Here is a 21,363-nt window from a genome sequence, read left to right as displayed (position 1 = left end):
GGGATGTGCAGGGAAAATACATCTCCCTTACATCACAAAAACAGAGGAGATGAAACGGTCTTCCAGCACTTGTGACTAGTAAAGAGAAAGGAAAGAGCAAAAGTGAAAATAAGGGCAGCCAGGTTGATTATGGAGATAAAGTTGCTGACAGAGCTTTCCCTAGCTGGGACGATCAGACCTGAGGAAGCTAGGATCACGTGTGTAGATGCAGACTCACTCTTACAACTGCCACTTGGGTTTCCCATGTGGGGTGGTGACTTATTTTTAAAAAGTTCTAAATAGAATGTTATAAACTCACCTCAAGCTACTCAGTAAGCAGGGAGACTTCAACTTCACGTGTTAACAAGGGGTGAAAGCCAAGAGGGCATGTGAACATGTACCTTCTTGTACAAAGTCTTCAGTTCAGCCTTGGCGCTTTGCTCCTGGGTGGACAGAGATGGCCTTGAGGGAAATGGCTTGATGGGGCTGGGCAGTGCCAGGATTCTGCCATCATCTCCAAACCACTTCCTCTCCTGTGGGTCAAGCAGAAAGAAGGACCAGATTTCTTTATATTTGGGCAGAAGACATTTTGCAAAACATTTTCTGACAATTCCTGTTTTGGTTATGTATTTCATTTGTCACCTTGGGCCCAAAAAGAATTTTAAGAGTTTCCGTCTCCATGAAATCGATTGTTCACTAACACCCCACTATTAAGTTTCATTTAAGACAAGTAGGTGGATCTGTCATAGTAGAGCATGCCTTCTATCCCAGCACTTGGGAGGCAGAGGGCAGTGGATCTCTGAGCTCAAGGCCAGCCTCTGTAGAGGGAGTTTCAGGACAGCAAGGAGTAGACAGAGAAAACAAAACAAAATAAAGAGGGGAAAGACAGGTAACTGAATGCTTAACAAACATCTTATGTTCTTTTATTCTTCATTAAAGAATTAAGGGGAAAAACACAAAAGTGAGATCATTCTCTATGTTGACAGTTAAAAAAAAATATTGAGACCTGGGAAAATGTTGGTATCTCGTTGGCAGGAGATGTGCTCTGAGCAGTTGAGAGGTGGTGGTCTCAGAATGTACTGAGAGACAGAGGGGAAAAAAAACTAGAAAGAACCAATTTCCCTTGAAAGAGTCTATAGAGGAAAAGAGTCCAGCGGATGGTGCCAGGCTCCTCTGAGGAGTGCCGTCCCCACTCACAGGTTCCTGGGTCAGCAGTCTGTTCTCCATGATGTTCTCATTGGTGCGTGTCACCGCTGGTCTTGCCCCAATGTAGAGACCCTCATCTTCCAGGAATCTGGGCTGCACATTCTCAGGAAGCTTTTTATAGGTCGGCACTAGGCAGTTCACAGATAAATACAATAAGCATGAGTGTTAGTCTCGGCCTTCAAACTGCCACTTGGGGAATTAAAATAAGCATCAGAGGTCTCGCTTATGGAAAAGACATATTTTCTAAATTAATTTCTAGAAGCAGAGCCGAGGAAGAGATGAATGTGTTCATTTGCAATATCATATAGAATCATGTAACTGAGACACGGCACCTAAATAATTCAGCATCTCGGTGTCTGGAGGAGAAGAATGTGGCATTCAGAGCCAAGGGACAGGGTATGGGAGTTTGAGATATTGTGTTTTTTAGCCTAGTGAATTCAGGCCACACACTTGGACCTCTTTTCATTTGTATGAGAACTAACAGTTTTTCCTTCACTGGATTCCTGGGAGAATTAGATGATGTCAAGTATAAGGAAATGGTTTGCAAACCAAAAACTCACATCCTGGGAAGGCAGTCAGCATGGAGAATGGACCTGGGGCTAATACTCAGCACTGAAAAGGAAAAGTTTCTCCGAGTGAAGCAAGAGTGACCTGGATTATCTGTGTGCTCTTTCTTTCCTTTTTATTCATAAAAAGCTGCTCTTTGCTGTGAACTTCCTGGTGACAGATACTCATGTGACTCAGGGCTCTGGCCAGGCTGCTGCTGTGGAGAGCCAGCCACATAGGTGGCGGTGGGAGCAACAGGCAGAAACAAGAGACAAGGTCTACAGGATGACACTAGGGCAGCGGTACTCAACCTGAGGGTCACAACCCCTTTGGGGTTCGAATGAGCCTTTCACAGGGGTTGCCTAAGACCATCAAAAAATACAGATATTTACATTACAACTCATAATGGTAGCAAAATTACAGTTATGAAGTAACAACAAGAATAATTTATGGATGGGGGTCACCACAACATGAGGAACTGTGTTAAAGGGTCACAGCGTTAGGAAGGTTGAGAACCACTGCTCTAGAGAGTGTCTTTCTATAGACACAAAACTGTAGAAACTTGGGAAGGAGAGAGATGAACTCAAGATACAAGAAGGAGTCTGCCCAGGGCAGGCACCTTGCAACCCCACTGTTTAGAGGTGAATGTGCTATGCGGGAGAGTGGACCCTGCAAGGGAAGACTGCGTGCAGTCATTCATATGAACAACACATGGATCTGTCAGCTCTGTTCTGCCCACAATTGTATGAGATCACAATGGAGCCCAAAGCTTTCTATCACAGGCTTCCCTGCACTTAGCCTCGGGTCCCTGCACTATCAGAATGATGTGCTGTGCAGGTCTTCTCTTAGGAGGCAGGGACTATACAACACAATCCAGATCAATACGCAGGCTGTACCACCTGGGTACACACAGTGTTATGTTCACACAACTATCAGTTCACCTAATGACCTTTCTCAGAGTGCATGCCTGTCCTTCAGCCAGATATCACTGTACTGAGAACTACACATGCTGGGATACAGACATGCTTCCAGAATGCTGTGGTGTAGTGAGAGGGGGCAAAGGGTAGCGGGGGAGGAAATTGGGGCTCTGTGCTGGCGAGGGGCACCAGCAGAGGTTAGATTCTGTCAAGGCTGTGGGCCCAGCTGCAGCAAAGCAGACCAGAGAAAACAGAAGAAAGGGGTAGGGCAGACTGTGGTACCAGGATGTAACTGAAGAGTTAATGTTTACAGGGCTCGTGATTTTCTAACTCTGAATGACGTTAACACCTCATCATGCTGTCTTGCCCGTGTGTGGCCATGAGATACTGTATTCCCTACATATCATACCCACTGCAACCAGAAATACCCGTGTTCCTCGAAAACATGGGGCATGCTTCTTTATCATTCCTAACTCATCACACTAAAATACCAGGTCAGCACTACTCTCATGGGGTCTAAAAGTTTTTTAAAAATAATTTTGACTTCTCACCCAAATATGTATATCCTTATTTGTCACAGATACTACTGTGCCAACAAAAATTAAATTAGGAAAGGTGCTTTTTCTGCACCTTTGGGGTCGGGACTCCTTTAAAAGCCACTGCTATCTACAATAGCAACAGCAATAGGAAAAAAAAAATATGTGGTTTAGTCAACACACTGGGCCCTTCACCCATATTATCTCAGTGGTGCACCAAGTCATTATTTTTTATTTATTATGTATACAGTGTTCTGACTGCATGTACAGCTGCATGCCAGAAGAGGGTACCAGATCTCATTATAGATGGTTGTGAGCCACTCTGTGGTTGCTGAGTTTTGAACTCAGGACTTCTAGAAGAGCAGCCAGTGCTCTTAACCTCTGAGCCATCTCTCCAGCCCCACCAAGTCATCTTTTATGCAATTTTTATTCCTTCCTTTCTTCAGCCAAGGCACCTAGGAATAAGGGAGCCAGTTCCTGGTTGCATTCTGCTCTCCTACTCCTGTATAGCCACAGAGCATGGGGAAGGTGTGTGCTCAGGTGAGTGAAAACGTGTATGCACTGAGTTTTTGAGACACAGTGGCATCTCTCACTGAACCTAGAGCTAATCTGGCCAGCAAGCTCCAGGGATCCAACCATCTCCATTTCCCCACACTGGGATAATGGGCAGGTGCTACTGTACCTGGCTTTTTACATGGATGCCAAGGATCCAAACCCAGGTTGTCAAGCTTGCGTGGTGAGCACTTTATCTACCCAGGCATCTCCCCAGCCCCTGAAAATGGTTCTTAATTAGTAAATCATATTCCAACCTAAGATCAGCTCTGGAAAGGGTGGTCCTTAATATGCCAGGCATAGTTCATCGTCAGGAAAGGGAAGGTGGCCAAGTTAAGCAAGGAAAGGAAGTGAATACCTGTCGCCCGACTGGGTGTGAAGAGGATTTCTTTTTCCTTCTGCAGCCAAATGTGGCCACTTTTGTACTCTGCGGCTCTGACTGCCACGAAGTCATGGGCTGTGGGATCTAAGCCCAACAGGAGGTCGTCAGCATTCTTCTCATCAAGCAGCTCTTCCTCCTGTGCAACATTGAAAGGTAGCAAGAGAACGTCACACCAAGATCCTTAGCCCACTTGGGAAAAGAATTACTGATACCAAACAAATGAAACTTAACATATCTTACAACAACATTGCACTCTCCAGGCTGGGGGAGATAGATATGTGGATAAAGGTGCTTACTATAAAAGCATGAGGCTGCAGCTTGAACTTCCTAGAGCCGACATAAAAGCTGGATGTACAAGAAGAGCATCTGTCATTGCAGTATTCCCATAGGGAGATGGGACAGGAGAAGCCCTGAAGGTTCACTGGCCAGCTAGCCTGCCCCACACAGTGGACAAACAACATGGACCCTGCCTCAAGCAAGGTAGAAGGTGATGAGATACACCTGAAGATCTCCTCTTGCGGGCCTCTGAAAGACTCTACCCAGTAGGGTATTAAAGCAGATGCTAAGACTCATAGCCAAACTTTGAGCAGAGTACAGGGAATCTTATGAAAGAAGGGAGAGATGAAAGACCTAGAGGGGACAGGAGGTCCACAAGGAGACCAACAGAACCAAAAAAATCTGGGCACAGGGGTCTTTTCTGAGACTGATACTCCAACCAAGGACCATGCATGGAGATAACCTAGAAACTCTGCACAGATGTAGCCCATGGCAGCTCAGTGTCCAAGTGGGTACCCTAGTAAGGGGAACAGGGGCTGTCTCTGACATGAACTCAGTGGCCTGCTCTTTGATCACCTCTCCCTGGGGGGGAGCAGCCTTGCCAGGCCATAGTGGAAGACAAAGCAGCCAGGCCTGACGAGACCTGATAGACTAGGATCAGATGGAAGGGGAGGAGGACCTCACCTATCAGTGGACTGGGGGAGGGGCATAGGAGAAGATGAGGGAAGAAGGGTAGGATTGGGAGGGAACAAGGGAGAGACTACAGCTGGGATACAAATCGAATAAATTATAATTAATAAAAAAATTAATTAATTTAAAAAAAGATCTCCTCTGGCCTACACAGGACTGTGGCACATACCTACCCACATTTACACATATTAACTCACACAAGTACATTTTGCACACATGTATACACACTGTGCACAGATACACAAACTAAATTTTCCTTTTGGTTCTTATCAGATAAAGGTGACCTCTCATCTTCCACAAGTGGATTTTCATTGGTTAATTTTTGCTATTCCATCTTCCTGGAAAATCGCACAACAGAGGAAGCCAACTCAGAAGTGATAACCTAAACAGCAACCTAAATGCCAGCGGGGCTCATGGCCTTTGAAGACGCTTATTTGATAATATTTACTTAAAGAACCCGGGCCCATAGTTACGTAGCATAATTTATAGTCAGGGGTGGTAGTTGGCACAAAATCGTGCCTTGTACTCCCTTGTAAGCCATGGGAGAGAGGCAGGTTTCATTTGCCTTCCAGAGCCAAGTACTCTGTCTGTGTGCAATGCAGAATCTAGCAAAACAAAACGAACAAACAAACAAGAACAAAACAAAACTACTCTCAAACCATGCTACTTTATTTCTTTTTTCACGAGAAAAGATGGACAGATTTAACTAAGGCCTTTACTACCCATCTGTGGCTGTATCAAGGGCTACAGAAGGTCAAGTGCATCAACCCTCACTGCATACAGGTCCTCCTGCTTCCAACCAAGACAGGAGTGAGCTGTCCTTTGGGATGGGGCAGGCTCCTCCCTGGCCCCATTCTTCCACCATCTGTCTTCCCACTCTCTCCTCCCCACAATCACTGCATCAGATACCGTTTTCTTTGGTCTCTCTTGTGTGTGTGCTTCTTCTCCTTCTCCTTCTTGGTCCTCTTGATGAGCTCTGCCTCTGCCTTTTATTTGTGTTTTTTCTTCTGACTCCTCTGGCTCAAGATCAAAGTTGAACGTAAAGAAATTATAGGCCTCTTCTGCAGAGGGGAACCCAGGAGGGGGCTGCAGAGAAACAGGTGGTGGCAGCTTAGATGGGGAAACTGAGTGAGCCCCATGTAATTAAGTGACAGTTGGCTGGCTGCTACTGCAGCTTATGGAGGCCTCCTGACTGTATTGTCTTTGCTGAAGGATAGCTGACTTACAGGTCATGGATTTTAACAAGAGCAACAGACAGTTTGTTGAGTGTTTAAAATAAGTAACTCTAGTTACTTTTTAAAATATTATATGATGCATATGAATGTTTTGCCTGCATGTATGTGCACCATATCCCATAGAGGCCAGAAGAGGCCATCTGATTCCCTAGAACTGGAGTTACATATAATTGTGAGTGGCCTCGTAGGTGCTGGGAACTGAACCCGGGTCTTCTTGAAGAGCAGCTAATGCTCTTAGTAGCTGAGCCATCTTTCTCCAGCTCTACTTTTGAAAAATATGAACAATTACATAATCACATCCCAGTAAGCATAAAAATATAGTATTTATAGAAGTAAGTGATTCAGGAAAGATTATTAAGGTGTCAAACAGTATACTTATTGTTCTATAGGCCAAGGAAGAGATAGTTTTGTTGATGAGAAGTGTAGGATCTGTTTTTCATTTTTATAAGTAACAGTTATTATCATTTTGGTTCTTGAGTTGGTACCCTCATTCCTTCTGCATCACAACAACTGGGGCAATTCGAGAGATGAACAACCTCTCTTCATTACCATTCTCTGTCATTTTGCCCTCCTCCTCCCACAATGGGGCAGCATTTTCATCTGTCTTCCAAGACTTTAAAGGTAGAAATCATCTCTCTCTCTCATGCAGCATGGCAGCAGTGGTCAGTTATACACCTATGATTAGCTATTTTTGAGAAACAGAAACAAACATGATTTTTAAAACATTTTTAAACAGAATTTCTGACCTGGGGTTTTGACTTGATTTTTCGTACAGAATCACGGAACTTAACTCTTGAATAACTCTGGGAGTCATCTTCTTGTTGAGGGCCTTGTACATCTTTACTTGACTGTGTAAAGAAAAAAAAAAGATATATTAAACAAAAAAGTCTAGAAACTAAGAGTATTCTAAGTTGAGGGCTAGGCTTTGTGCTGGCATAACTGTCAATTTGACAAAACCTATAATCAATCACCTGGGAAGAGAGTCTTGATCTAGAAAGTCTAGCTCAGATTGGCCTCTGGACCAATTGGTCTGTGTGTGTGTGTGTGTGTGTGTGTGTGTGTGTGTGTGTGTGGTGTTGATTGTTGATTATGTAGGAAGAGAAAACCCATTATGGATGGCACCATTCCCTAGGCAGGGGTTCTTGGAACTATACAAAAGTGAAGAAAGTTAGCTGAGTGTCAACAGCACGAAAACAAGCAAAGAGCTGTGTATTTATTCTTTGTTTTTCATGGTGGATATGATGCTCTAACTTGCAACCTTACTTCTCTACAATGATAGATTATAACTTGGAATTATAAGACAAATAAATTGTTTTTGCCATTTTTAAAAAATTTATTACAGCAACAGAAATGAAACCAGAGCTGTCCTCTAATGGCTTATCCTCTGTTCTTTGTTGTTCATCTTGACATTCCACAGCATGCAGTGTTCACAGACTTTAGATATACTTGAAGACATGGAGGGCCTGATTTTTATTTTTTACTTGCCCCTGCTCTATTAAGACTAAACAAATTAAAAAAAAAAAACAACTTTATACTCGATAGGCCCCCAAATGAAAAGTCTTATTTTACTCTGTAGAGCCACAACTCATTCATTTCACAGGAGATTATTTCTAGTCTCTAAAGAAAAGCATCAACTATGACTCAGTGTTAGTCCAGCATAGGAGCCAAGGCCCAAGAGCCATCTTTCTGGCCTTAGGTGTGGCTATTTGGAGCCGAGCCTTCTGCCTGTACAGGTTGAGTGCCCCTCATCACCATGGGACCAGAGTTGTTTTTTTTATTTTGGATGTTGTTCAGATTTGTTAATATTTGCATTTCTCTGCTTATAGCCCATAAGGGTTGCTTATATCTAGAGAACCTATACCAAGCAGGGCTAAGGTGTAAGGCTAAGGGTGCAAGTGTAAGGCCCTGGATCAGTTCAGGAAGAAAACCAAGACGCTTCCCACCTGAGAGGACCTACAGTGTATGTCTGTTACTGACAGTGTTAACTCATCCATAAACAGTACCAAGAATCTGGTTGTAGTTTTTGTCCCTGTTGTGCAGAAATGGAAACTAGGGCCAGACAGTAGGGGAGCCTCATGTTAAAGTAGAAAGAATTCATGTCTTACCTCTGTGCCAAATTCAGTCTCTGTTTCTCTCTCGCTGGGACTGCGCAAGCGCCGGGGCTTAGGGGTGGGGACATCCCGCAGCAATGCACTTTCCGCCTTGGACTGAAAATCCAAACAGGAAAGTATTAGGTATAATGAATATCAGAGAACCTCCGCTGCCGCCTCAATAAGAAAGAATCAGTAATTACACAGGGTCCCAGCAGAGCAGGGATCAGAGCAGGGGAAATGTTCAGAAAAAGGTCTGTGCCAATGCGAGGTATATTAACATTCGAGGACTTGAAGGACAGATGGAATGGCTCTCAGATCCACACACTTTAGAGCATACAAAACAAGCGAGACAAACCCCTGAAAACTGCAATCAGCCCCGAAGGGAACATTTACAGTGTCTCCTTTACCCTTGCAGCCTGAAGCTTCTCCCTCATGCGTTCCCTCATGGAAAATTCTGCAAAGCCTGTTCTGGAAGCCGAAGGGATGGGCGGTAAGCCTTAAAAAAATAAATAAAGGAGAATTACTTAAATTTTTTTACTTCAGGGGTGAATTAAATATAAAACGAGATATAATTTTGCTAGTCCAGAGCTGCACGTAAGCGCGCAGAAGCCTCTTTTGATGATGGAAGTACATGAGTTGCTTTCTTGGAGCCTGGCACAGAGAACTGCATCCTGCTAGGGACTGTCACTACGGTTTAACTAAGACCAGAATGCGTGGCTCCTGATTTTTCGAGGCACAGAGGCTTGCCAACTCAGTCAGCACTGGACTCCAACACACAGCTTCTCAGCTGAAAGGGTGGCTGATGAGTGGAGGGCTCAGGGTTTAAAAAGTGGAGGTTTCTGGTTTCTTTGAAGACTTAGTTTTGTCACGTGATGTTTTACTGTGAGCTGGGCACGTGATGTTTTGCTGAACGCTCTTGTGCGAGGGGCCTGACTTTGGCCAGCTGGGAACATCCAGTGGGTGGACTCTGAGGAAAGCAGATATATAGAGGCCCATGCCCCGTGAGGGATCGCTTTGCAGATCTTCATGCTTCGACACCTGACTTCTCAGAGAGAAACATTCCAGAGAACCTCTGGGGGCACTCCAACTGAGTCTTGCGACTTTCGCTGACTTGTGCTGATTTGTGTTACTTCTTGGTGTTGGCCTTTGGACTGGACTGCTGGTATCCTGGTGATTGAGTCTGGTAATCCCCTAAAGACTCATCAATGCCCATCAACAGGAAGTAGATAAAAGAGGTCAATAGCCCTTTTTCCTACTAATCCCCTATCTAAGGTGGGGGAGGTGTTATAAGGGAGGCAAGGGTGTTTAAGAACCCTAAATAAAGTAGGTTTGGTGAAAAATCTAAGCCTACATTTAATCCTCATTTCAACTATAGAAACCTTTTCTAAAGACCTAGTCACAGTCTTTGGCTGTGCCACTGAGACAATGCGTATATCATAGATATTACTGAATGTAGATGAGAACCACTTGAACAAGTACACAGCTATCACGAACCACCTGTGGAATGAATATCATAGGATCTCCATAGCCTCCTCGCTGGGTTGTCATCAGATGACGACACCAGGTGATCCCTGGACATCATTGACAATGAAGACAATGGTCATGCTTGACAAATGACTGGCTTCTCTGATCGTATACCCAGAAAATAGAATGCTTGATATTTGGTTCCACTCGAGAACTTTTTGGTAGAAGATAAAGAAGGAGAGGGTTGACACGAGTTGACGGAGGTCATGGAGATTATGATGCTACTAAGAGAGAAACGGGGGTGGGAGGGGAGTCAGGCTGGGAGTTTCCACAGGGAAGCTTGGGATAGGGGACAGGCATAAATATCTGAGCCATGTATTCAGGGGAAAATAGCAAGTGTCTAGCATGTCATCAACAATGTGAAAGAAAGAAATGGGGTGCAGGGAGTGCAGACAAGAGCAAAGTGCAGAGGTCTGGAAGGTATCCGTGAAGAAGAGGAGGGTAAGGCAGCCTCAGGCTAAAGGGTTTGCTAGGAAGCAAGGCTTCTGGTACCCCGGTACAGTGGCAATGACTATATTTTAATGGGCTATTGTAGACTTCTCTCATTATCTGTAAGTTCTTACACTGTCCAACCAACCTTTAATAACTTTATGAGTTATTTTCCTCACACTTGCTCTGTGTTTGGGGTTTGAGGAAACTCTGTTCTTGCCAGTTTTGTTTTGTTTTCACTACAGCAGTGAGGTTTGTTTTTTTTTTTTTTCTGAATGTGCCTCTTCCTGTCAATATAATCACACCCTTCCCTCAAGCCAGCAAGCCTATTCTTCCAGGTCAGGACAAGCCCAGCCAGTATGGAACTGTATATAGCTAGTTCAGTAATGGAGACAGAATAACTGGTAATCACTTAGGGCGGAATGTCTTTGGAGGTCAAATGGCCCTAAACAGATGTGCCAAGACCAAAAGATAGGAAAGCACTGTATTCAACAAATGGAAACGGAAAAACCCATGTCCAAAGATCAAAGAATGATGTTGGGAGCTGATTAGATGGTTCAGCAGGTAAAGGCACTGGCCTCCAAGCCTGACAACCTGAGTTCAATCCCTGGGACCTACATAATGGAGGGAGAGAACTGACTTTTATAAGTTGTCCTTGAACCTTCATATGTGCACCATGGCATACATATGTCCCTCAGTAAATACTTATATTAATTAATAAAATATGAAATCAGATCCTCGCCCAATAAACAAAAATTGACTCAAAATGGATGAGGGAAAAGCTTTATGACGTTGAATTGTGCTGGACTTTTTGGATAATGACACTAATAATACAGGTGTCAACAACAAAATTATAAGTGGGGCTCCACCAAACTTTAAAGCCTCTGTGTGCCGAAGGACAACACAATCTGCAGAGTGAGCACAGAGCACAAAGTCTCTAGGACAGAAGGGGAGTTTCTGTCCTAACAGAGCAGGCTGTCCCAGCAGTTCTCAGGAGCATATTTGAGGTGAGATGCGTACTAAAAGAGAACAGTCCAGGGGACAGGATGGAGGGGAGAAAGGACTGCTCTAGAGGAAAGGTCGAGAAAGCCTTCTCCAGTTCCAGCCTCGCTCTCCCATCACCAGCATCCTACATCCATAAACCATGTCCACCTGGGTACCCAAGGGGCATTTCACACTCTGCATCTTTATTCTTGCTTACCAACCCTCACCCATGTTCTTTCTGCTGCCCCTTTCCTCTGAAGATGGCCTTACTTGCCCAGTTGCTAAGTCAAAGCCATGGAGCCACCCACCATCTTTGTGCAACTCGACTCCATCTGGTAATAAGGAAGCCCTGGTGCTTCATTCAGTGAGCAAAACAGGCTTTGGAATTGTAAGCCGTACAATCTATGATACTTACTTAGGGCAGCACAAGCTGACAAAGGCATGCAGAAAAAGGAACAGCTATTAGGATCAATCTTGGTCTGTTTTTCTGGGATTCCTAGCAACCCTAATTGCACGGTGCTTTCCTGTTGTTGGAGGCACACTTTTCTTAGGGTTGGACTTAGGTCAGCTGCTTCCAAAGGCCTCTAATGTCTAACAGTTACTCTCCTCCCCAGCTCTGCCTCAGCACAAGAGTCTAACTGGAAGAATGCAGCACATTTCTCTTGTCTAGTCCACTTTGCCTGACAGGGCTTGAGTGAAGGGCAGTGGTTTTCGTGACAGTGGGCTCACAATGAATGATGTTCACTATATGGAGAAGAATGAATGCTGTAAAGTCCAGGGTAGGCCAAGGCTCTTAAAAACATCCTCCTGTGTGTGTACATGCAAGTGTGAGTTCACCTCAGTGAGCACATTACAAACCACAGGAATCGATCCTCTCTTTCTGCTGTGTTTGACACAGGGTCTCCTGGTTGTTTGCCTATGTGTGTGCCAGGCTAGCTGAGCTTTGAGGGACTCTACCTGTCTCTATTTCCCATAGGAGATGTTGGCAAAGGAATGTCAGGATTACAGATATGTGCTACCATACCTGGCTTTTACATGGGTCTCGGGATTTGAACTTGAGTTTTCATGCTTGCAGGGCCAAGTGCTTTTTCCAGGCATCTGCCTCCCTAGACCCAAGATTTCTAGAAGTAGATGGTCAGTGTGGAGGGGATGAGTGTAAGTGTTATGAAGGGTGAGGAGTGTCACCTCTGTTCTTCAGTCTTAGTCTGCTTCAGTGACACTCGTGTCCTCTATGTCACTGTCCTTTGAATTCTGATGTATTTAATTATATGTGTCATTTCTACTTCAGTTACTGTGCTCTACCTTTCCTGGTTATAGAGAAGCCCCCAAACTGTGTGTCTTGTCTTCCCATCTGATGTTACCTTTGAAATTTGAGCCACAGAGTTGCAGTGAAGTGGGTGAAGCCCGCTTAAAGGGGGGCTTCCAAAACTCAACCTCTGAGAATTTACTTTCACTTTGTCCTATTCACACAGCCTGGCCTCTGCTCATACATGAAAACAATACCCCTAGTCACACCCCATATTGCTCAGTGCTGAGCTCAGTGCTGAGCTTGGCAGTTAATAACTACCAGCTGAACACAACCAAGATACTCACTCCGGGGCCCCCGCCGGGCTGGCAAGTTTAGGAGATTGGTCTCAGGCTCTTCCTCCACCACCTCCTGCTGGCCACCATCTTGGAATTTGTCCGACACCATTTCCTCAGGGGGAGTGGCAGGTGGCTGTGAATATATCAGAGGTTTCTGAGATGTCTGGACTTCAGTTGGCTCAGTTCCACTCTCAAGATGTCATGGGTCACCATAGAAAGGATGGGCCTAAGTACAGTCCATGCTATACACAGTGGGTCCTTGCTCAGGTCACTGGGGTCAGCCTGAGCTGTTACTAGAAGGCTTCCCATCATGTCGAGGCACCCCAGATTAATTTGCACATTTGCTAGGGAATAAGCTTAAAGCTACGCAGGAAATCACAACAGAACAGAAATCACAATTATCTCCAATACCAAATAAGACAGGAAAGGACTGTTGAAGCGTCGCTGACTAACCTGGGCTGATACTGTTTTCACACTGGGTGCCCCTGAGAAAAGCCTGTGGTATCTTCATCAAAGTCTTGAGGAAGCATGATGGTAAGGACGTCTCTTTGGCCAGGCAGAATAAAGCTCACAGCCCACTCAGCCTGGCTTTGGACCCTGGGCAAGCGTTTAACTACTTTCTCTGTGAAAGCACTACCATGAATTGTAGCTCTGCCTTCTCTCTGTACACTCATTGCTATGTATGAAGAACTGCAGCATAGAGATCCAGATGGAAACAGCTGACTTTAAAGGATGAGGAGGTCTGAGTAAAACCTCGATTGGGATTAAGCTCTAGAGCAGGTTAAATGAACAGGAAGATGCCCGGAAAAGTTGGGCTTCTGAAACGCAGTCACTGAGTTCCTATAACCCTTGAGGCTTTCTCCCATTTGGTCCTAGATGCCAGGCAGCTTCATCTTTGGTCACTCTCTGCTCGCTGTGCGATTTTAAAGCACTTTTTTTTTTTTTTTAATCTGACCTCAGCGTCTCCTGTCCAGGGCTGCGGAGCAACAAACAGGCTGAACTGGTTAAGAATGGGTAAAAACTTCACCACTTTGTAGCTGTGAGTCCCTGGTCTCCTAGAGTCGCCCTCTGTGCTTTGGCAGCTCCTCTCAGCCCCCTGTGCCCTCCCCTAAATGGCTGCATTCGCTCTGCAGAAAAGGAAGAAGGAACTTGTTTTCTTGGGGGAGCACAGAGTTTTGAAGAACTGGCGGGGAGGTTTCGGTCCCTGACATTTCCAGTCCCCTCCCAAGTCTATCTCTCCCTCTCCCCGCAGTCTCATCATGTGACTACCAGCTCAAAATGGCGCTCCCTTTCCCTCCCTCCCAGGCTGGCACAATGATTACTCCAGCCGAGTCTATAGCAGCCCCTTTCTTGCCTTTTTTCTTGCCAGCAGCTCTTTAGTAAAGAAACTGAGTTACCTTGCAGGGATGCTTCCAGCGGAGGAGAGGAACCGCAGAGAGGTGGGGGTGGAAAGGCTGCAGGCTGGGGAGACAGGAGTTAACCTCCAGCTGAGACTAATGTGGAATTTGGGACTTGGGGGTAGAAGAAAGAGGGAGTCTCTTAAGATTTGTAATCCTGCACTGCCATCTACTGCCCACCATAGTTTATGGCCATCAGTGGCAGCACTCAAATCGGTGGCTTTCTTCCTTCTACTTCTCCTATCTCTGAAGAGACAGAACAAAACATACACAAGAAAAGAAAAGAAAAGAAAAGCTCTCGATACAGGTCACAGCCTTATTCCCAGTGCCTTTCTTTATAGCCCCGCACTAACACCTTACACATTAGCCATACGCTTGCTTTCTTGCCTCACAGTTTCCAGGAGTAAGCCAAGAATTGGAGGGATGTTTTCTGCGGTGGCACTCGAGTTGTTTCTACTTCTGTGACCAAAACCAACCAGTTTAAGGAGAAAAGGGCTTATTTCATCTTGCGCTTGCAGACTCATCACAGAGGGAGGGCAGGGCAGGAATTTGGTGCAGGAACCCAGAGGTAGGAACTGGAGCAGAGACCATGGAGGGACATTGCTTACTGGATTGCTGGTGGGCTCATGCTCACCCACTTTACTTATATAGCCCAGACCTACCTACCCAGGGATGACCCTGCTCACAGCATGCTAGACCTTTCTGCATTAATTGTTAAACAAGATAATGTTCCGCAGATGTCCCACAGGCTGATTCCTTAGTTGAGGTTGACAACAAAGATTGGCCATCACCGGTGAATTCTCTGTGGCTTCCCAGAGGTGCAGGAAGGCTGTCCATCAGACATGTATCAGTAACAGTCTGCAGGGACAGGCACGATTTCTCATCACTCCTTACCTTTTTCTTTCTCTGTGGTCTTTGGACCTTTGGATTCTTCTTTCGTCGTCTTCCTGCCTCTGCGTCCACATCCTCTCCAGTGAACTCCTTTGTCAAAACACAAAGAGAAGAAGCAGCTCCTGAGGTGTTAAGTTCCTCCCTGACCTCTGTACTTCCACCAGCCACAGCTACAGGTTTGAACCAAGGGACAGTTAACAAAATCTAAGTGGCCACCAGCCAGCCACTGTTCTCAAAATCGTCGTGCTTTGGGGAATTTGCACTGCAACTGAAACACTGTAATTGAGATGGTGTTAAAGCGCCCATTGTTACTGTTACAAGTGCTCATCCGTGTTTTCAGCATTGATTGAGCACTTGCTGTGTCCCAGGTCCTGGGGGTATGTGGAACAAACAATGTGGCCTCCACTCTCATTCTAAGAAAGGTCACTATCAAGTGAAACTTCCAGGACGGATGAAGAGGCAGAGACAGACAGTGGGCTCATGTTTGAGATTTCATATGCCGTTTCCCAGGCTGAGTAGCAGATAAAAAATAAAGAAAACAACCCTGTGAGTTGAATTAGCAGAAGAGTTTCAAGTCACAGGGAATTTTGGCAGATCTCTTTGGCAAGGGAAGAGTGCAAACCACACTTAGTTTTTTTCACGTTACGCGTTATACATCTCATACTTAAGAGGCTAGAGCTGAAATCCCTGCAGTGCCCAAATGCTAACGTTTTCTAGTTATGAAGTTTTATAAACGGGGGCGTCTGCACTTCTGAACGAACAAGAAACTGCAAGGTGGTCAGATGTATAGCACATACCTGTGACCCCCAACTCCGGAGCTGAGGCAGAAAGACATCTTGGGCTATGGAGGAAGTTCAGGGCCAGCCTGAGCTACAAAAGGAGACACTCTAAACAATAAATGAACAATAGACTGACAGAAACATCAGTTCTCTTACTGCCTCACCGAATCTACCGAAGCATAATTGTAATGCAGAGCGTGGACGTTAGTGGTGTAAGATTTCACAGAAACCTGGCACTGGTGGCTGATCCAAGTCTTCGTTGTTCCCCTTCCTCGGGAAAGACACCGAGGTCACCTTCCGAGAAGAAAGCCGAGGTCCCGGCTTGGGCTTTTGGTTTTGTGATGAGCTCTGTCTGCCTGGAGTTCTGAGTACAGGCCTCATCCTAACTATCTCTCCCCCGACCTGCCTGGAAAGGGCCTTTCATAACTAGGAGATTCCCGAAGAGGATGAGAATGTCCAGGTGGGCAGGCATGCTTTCAAGTCTAATTCTTAGTTTTCTTTGGCTTTGAGCAAATCTTTGAGAAATTTAGGCCCTCGTTTGTTTTGGGTGTCCTAATCCTTAGTCAATGGGGATTAGGGGTGTCCATCGGGAGTTAGGGAGGGTGGAATGCAAGCTCCAAGCCTCAGTGCTTTCTTTACCACTAGATCACCAGGGACTATTAAATGAATTAACAACAGACGGGGGGGGGGGGGGGGAGGCTCACAATCACATGGAAACTTGCTTAGAGTTAATCTGCGTGATTACATAAAGGGTACCTTTAAAGGGCTGGAGAGATGGCTCAGTGGTTAACTGCCTGCTCTTCCAGGGGACCCAGCTTCAATTCCCAGCACCAACATGGTGCTCACAACTCTCTGTAGTTCCAGTTCCAGGGCACCTGACACCCTCATACAAACATATATGCACGTAAAATACCAATGCACATAAAATAAAAATAAATATTTAAAAGAATGTTCTCAGGCTTTGTTTCCTGTGGTCTCAAACCCGTGAGCCTTAATACAAGGGGGTGTAAGGGTTGCGGGCTGACACTCTTCCCTCGTCTAAGTGGGCTACAGCCTCCACTGTAAGTGGCTTCCCTCATCTGAGTTCTTGTACAACAAGTGTCAGAAATGGCAAGACTCAGAGGACAGGGTTTCATTCATAACCTTCAATTGTCAGAAGAGGTCACATTTTTAAGAGCTGGGTCCACAAGCTGACAGTGAGAGCTGCTGTGTGCTGGATTCATGAGATGGTGACAAAGAACTTTCAGGCAGAGGTGGGTCCCACAGACCTCATCACCAGCCCCCTTCCCCACTAAAAGCAGATAAGAGCGCTTGGAGTGTGTGCTCTGGCGTATGTTAGATTAAACTAGGTTTGGCCCAAGGATGTCTCTGTACTTGGCAGATGTAACAAATGATAATTTGGTATGCAAATGAACTAAAATCTAGGTGGGGGCGTGTTTTTCCTAACAAACAGTTCTGTCTTGGAGAATCCTAGCAGCTGTTCCTAGTTAACCCCCGGCCAGTAAATGATCAAACATGTTCAAACATGGTAACACCGAGCTGCAATCAAGCAAGCTTTTCTAGGACCTCGCTTCTGTTTCCCACCCTTAGCATACCTGCCATGGTGCCAAGCGCAGCTTCCCACGGCTTTTCAGAACTGTCCAATTGTGCTAAATTTAATTTGTGTGAAGCATCACTTTTAACACTGGCAATAAAGGCCTGATGCCAGACTGTGGGTAAGCTTGCTCACCCACAAAGGGCCCCAAGAGGGAATCCAAGCAGTGATTTACCTCTGAAATTATTTTTACTTTTTCTTCCTTTGGGTTCATCTTGTCTGTGATGGATTCCTGACTGAGAAAGAACAAGGAAGCGGTCAGACATAGTGAAAGCAACAATGTCTCTTTCTTGCTGTTGATGGACACAGACTGCAAAGCTTATGCACACCGCTGCTGACCTGTACACAGCATTGCAGACCCCAGGAATAAGGGGAGTCTAAGAACGAGGGAAGCCAGTACACAGCGGAGCTCAGACGGACCTTGGCTGGAAGTCACCAGCAAAGGACCATTCTAGCTTTCTTCTCTCCCTGCCTCGATTTTTAATCTTCTCATTTCAATGAGCAGAGAGGTGAGACCTTAGAGGGCGCCAAATCCCCTCACCTCCCGCAACTCCCACTGGGGCACAGGACACTCCTCTGCTTCTACTTGCTTCTGTGCCCTGACTCCTTTCTGATTTTACCCAGTCCAGCTCTGAGCTGTCAGTGGGTCCCATCATTGTAACCTCCCACTCCTATCCTGGTGCCTAGACAGTCTGAGGAACAGCCTGTCTTTTCATTGTACACACACACACACACACACACACACACACACACACACACACACACTCTCTCTTTCTATTTCACTTCTTTTTGTAGCTCTTGCTCTATTTTTTCAGCCTTTCTGGGAACACCGTGGAAACATTCCCTCACATTCCTAATCTTTATTACTTTGGGTATGTTTGGGGTATCTAATGTGCCCTGTGCCTGCTCTTGCTGGGGTCTGTTAATGACCCATGCATTGTTGTCTAATGATCAGTTATCTATCTCATTTACTGAACCTCATTGGATATGTATTCCAAACAATTTCTTCACTTGGCTTTTGGAACAGGTTTCTTTCTAATGTTCTTGCCACTCACAGACTGCCCCTTCTCAGGCACATTTGCTGGTTTCTCATCTCCCCAGTGCCAAATACTGGAGTCCTCTCGAGCTCAGCCCTGCCTTTTTCTCATTCCCCTGGCTGTCTAATCCTAACTCCTGGCCTGACAAACTCCACGTACATGGATCTTTTTCACATTAACACCTGAGTCTAGACACTTCTACAGAATGCTAGAATCCAATGGTGATTGCGTCATGGATACCTTAAATTAAGCTCTTGGCCTTTGCCTACCAGCCTGTGCTGCAGACTTTCACTTGTACAAAACAAACCCAGTCTACCTAGGGCAGAACCCTTGGACCATCCTTAACTGTTATCATTCCCCTATGATAGAGCATACCTGTGATAATTTTATATGCCAACGTGACTAGATCAAGATACTAAAAACCAAACCAAAACAAACAAGCAAACAAACCAACAAAACTGGGAAATTGCCATTCTGTGTGTCTAGGAGCATATCTCCAAAATTACGTTGGGTTTTTAAGTCTGAATGAACCAGGTGGAGAAGAGCCACTTCCAAAACAAGGGCGCCATCTAATTATCCAAGAGCCAGAGAAAACAAATAGAAAAGGAGAACTAGCTATCCCTCAACCCCTAAGAGACAGGAGGCTTCTATCTTCTGAAGTCCAGGCTCTCTGGCCTTAGGAGAAGGACTCACAGCAGCCCCCAGGCCCCAACCCCTCATCTCAGGCTTTTGGCCATAAGCCTAGCGTGACACTATTGGCTTCCCTGGGTTAGAGGCCTTCAGACTTGGGCTGCTCTACCCTCCCAACTTGGAAGGTCCCCATCCTGCAGACTGCTCACAGTCAGCATTTGCCCCCCAGATATCCTACTGGCTTTCCAGCTGAACCCAGGACTGTGCCTGTAAAGCCTCTGTTACCAACACTGTGGCCAAGTCAAGCCCCACTGTCTCTCCTACAGACTGCCCTGGGGACTGCCAGACTCTTCTGCTTCCCACAAGGCTCCCTTACAGTGGTCTCTACAGGAAGCCAGGCTGAATAGCTGGAAATTTAAGTAGGATCATGACATTCTAGCACTCACAGTCCCCCAATGACTCTTTCCCTTGCCTAATGAGTCCAATCCAAACCGCTCTCAAAACCTTACAGTTCCCTTGCATGGTTTTGCACTTGAACCCTCTGGCCTCAGGGCCTTTGCACTTGATGTTTGCTCTACTTAGAACTTTCTTTTAGAAGCTCTAAACTGTTAGTCTCTCTTTCTCTCCCTCTAATACACACACACATACACACACACACACACACACACACACACACACTCTACAGTTCCTTTGGGTCTCTGGTAACACTTCACTTTTAGAGGGGTCTTTCCTGAGAGTTCTTTATACAACAACTTTCTTATTGTGTTATGAATCCTCCAAGGACTTCATGAGTACCTTACAACAACAACTTCTATAATGCTTACCGCCAATCTGCATTTGTAATTATATCTCAGTGTCTGCCCATCACGGCTACCATAGAGCTCAGGAGAGCAGGAACAGCACTTTGTGTGATGGTTTATCCCCAGAGCCTTTGCCCATGTAGCTGTGCATGTGTATTTGTCAAATGCATGACTCAATTGCTATTTGGATCCATTTTTTGTGGGCACATTCTGGAGTCCTTCAAAGCTCTGCTAGGATGCTGTGAAAATTCAATGAGAGAAGATAATGAGAAATATTAGGCACAGAACTGACAAACCTTAAGCCTCTTAAGGGAGCCAAATCTTGGCTGTACTGGGGTACTTAAGCAGCTTGCACCAGGTGTTCAAAGTTTTGCTGACCTTCCTAGGGAATTAGCATGTTAATGAAAAACAAAGAGATCTTCAAGTCAGTCACCTTCCATACAGACACCTCAGAAAGCTCAAGCCAAGCAGGAGAAGGAAAACGATGAAAGCTGAAGGGAGATAAAGAGATGGGGGGGGGGATCGGGATGGTATTGGAGAGGCCAGGAAACATACAACAAAGAGTCTACAGACAGCAATGGCTCTGACAAACACCTCTGGTCCTTTGGAACTGGAAATAAAGAATGTAAAAGTGTTTTAGTAAGCAGAAAACAGACTCTCCATAAATTAAAAAAAATCATATATGGAGGAAAAAGTAGAAGTGGAGAATGACAAATGTAATGAACTTGTTTTTCTCTCCCCATTCTTTCCCGATCATTACCTTCGAATGAGTTTGAAAGAAATCAAATGACACCAAAATTTATCTTTCCTACGAACACTGCTGCTCCGAAGAAAAGATGAATAAATAGGACTCAGCTTTAATAAGCCCATGTCATCAGCATTTGCCCTCGCCACTTGTTAAGACGTTCTATGTCAATATCAAAATAAAAGCCCTGGGTTTCTCTATACATACACTCTCTTCATTCCCACATAACAGTTCTTAGACCCAAGAAAACTAAGACCTAGCTTAGACCCAAGGAAACTAAGACCCAGCTTAGACCCAAGGAAACTAAGCTTTGAAAGGTCATGTGATGTATTCAAGGTTTTTAAATTTCACACTCCGGGTGTGAGATTTTTCATCCTGGGGTTCCAAAGTTCTCCCTGGTTCCAGCTGCCACACTCTGACACTTTAGTCTTGCTAAAACAAGGTAACCATCACTATACCACACTACCCTTATTGTGAAAATGCTTACAATGGAAAGCCACAGATGCCATCGCAGTAAGGAAGGGCATGGGCATCACTAGACCAATAACTTATTTTAC

The 21,363-nt window shown here is 45.3% G+C and overlaps 1 protein-coding gene across 3 annotated transcripts in view; it reads right to left on the bottom strand.

Moving 5' to 3' along the window:
• The window catches only part of Cc2d2a (coiled-coil and C2 domain containing 2A), a 71,846-nt gene extending 54,016 nt beyond the window's left edge, over positions 1 to 17,830 (bottom strand). For 2 of the 3 annotated variants that reach the window (XM_055624244.1, XM_055624246.1), the window contains exons 1-10: positions 17,770 to 17,830; positions 15,225 to 15,311; positions 12,943 to 13,066; positions 8,820 to 8,908; positions 8,425 to 8,526; positions 7,066 to 7,167; positions 5,994 to 6,170; positions 4,095 to 4,254; positions 1,177 to 1,313; positions 381 to 512 (exon numbers count right to left, since the gene is read on the bottom strand). In XM_055624244.1, the coding sequence (XP_055480219.1) occupies positions 381 to 512; positions 1,177 to 1,313; positions 4,095 to 4,254; positions 5,994 to 6,170; positions 7,066 to 7,167; positions 8,425 to 8,526; positions 8,820 to 8,908; positions 12,943 to 13,066; positions 15,225 to 15,311; positions 17,770 to 17,808 (1,149 nt within the window). In that variant the 5' untranslated portion in view covers positions 17,809 to 17,830. Of the gene's footprint in view, positions 1 to 380; positions 513 to 1,176; positions 1,314 to 4,094; positions 4,255 to 5,993; positions 6,171 to 7,065; positions 7,168 to 8,424; positions 8,527 to 8,819; positions 8,909 to 12,942; positions 13,067 to 14,330; positions 14,414 to 15,224; positions 15,312 to 17,769 lie in introns of those variants that run through there. The other variant, XM_055624245.1, reaches the window with a different exon arrangement.
• Positions 17,831 to 21,363: the final 3,533 nt, after the last annotated feature.

Source organism: Psammomys obesus, unplaced genomic scaffold, assembly GCF_907164565.1.
Source record: "Psammomys obesus unplaced genomic scaffold, mPsaObe1.curated_primary_1811, whole genome shotgun sequence".
In the NCBI taxonomy this organism is placed as follows: Eukaryota; Metazoa; Chordata; class Mammalia; order Rodentia; family Muridae; genus Psammomys; species Psammomys obesus.
Note: the sequence above shows the minus strand (reverse complement) of the source record. Positions and strands in the feature narration are given on the sequence as shown.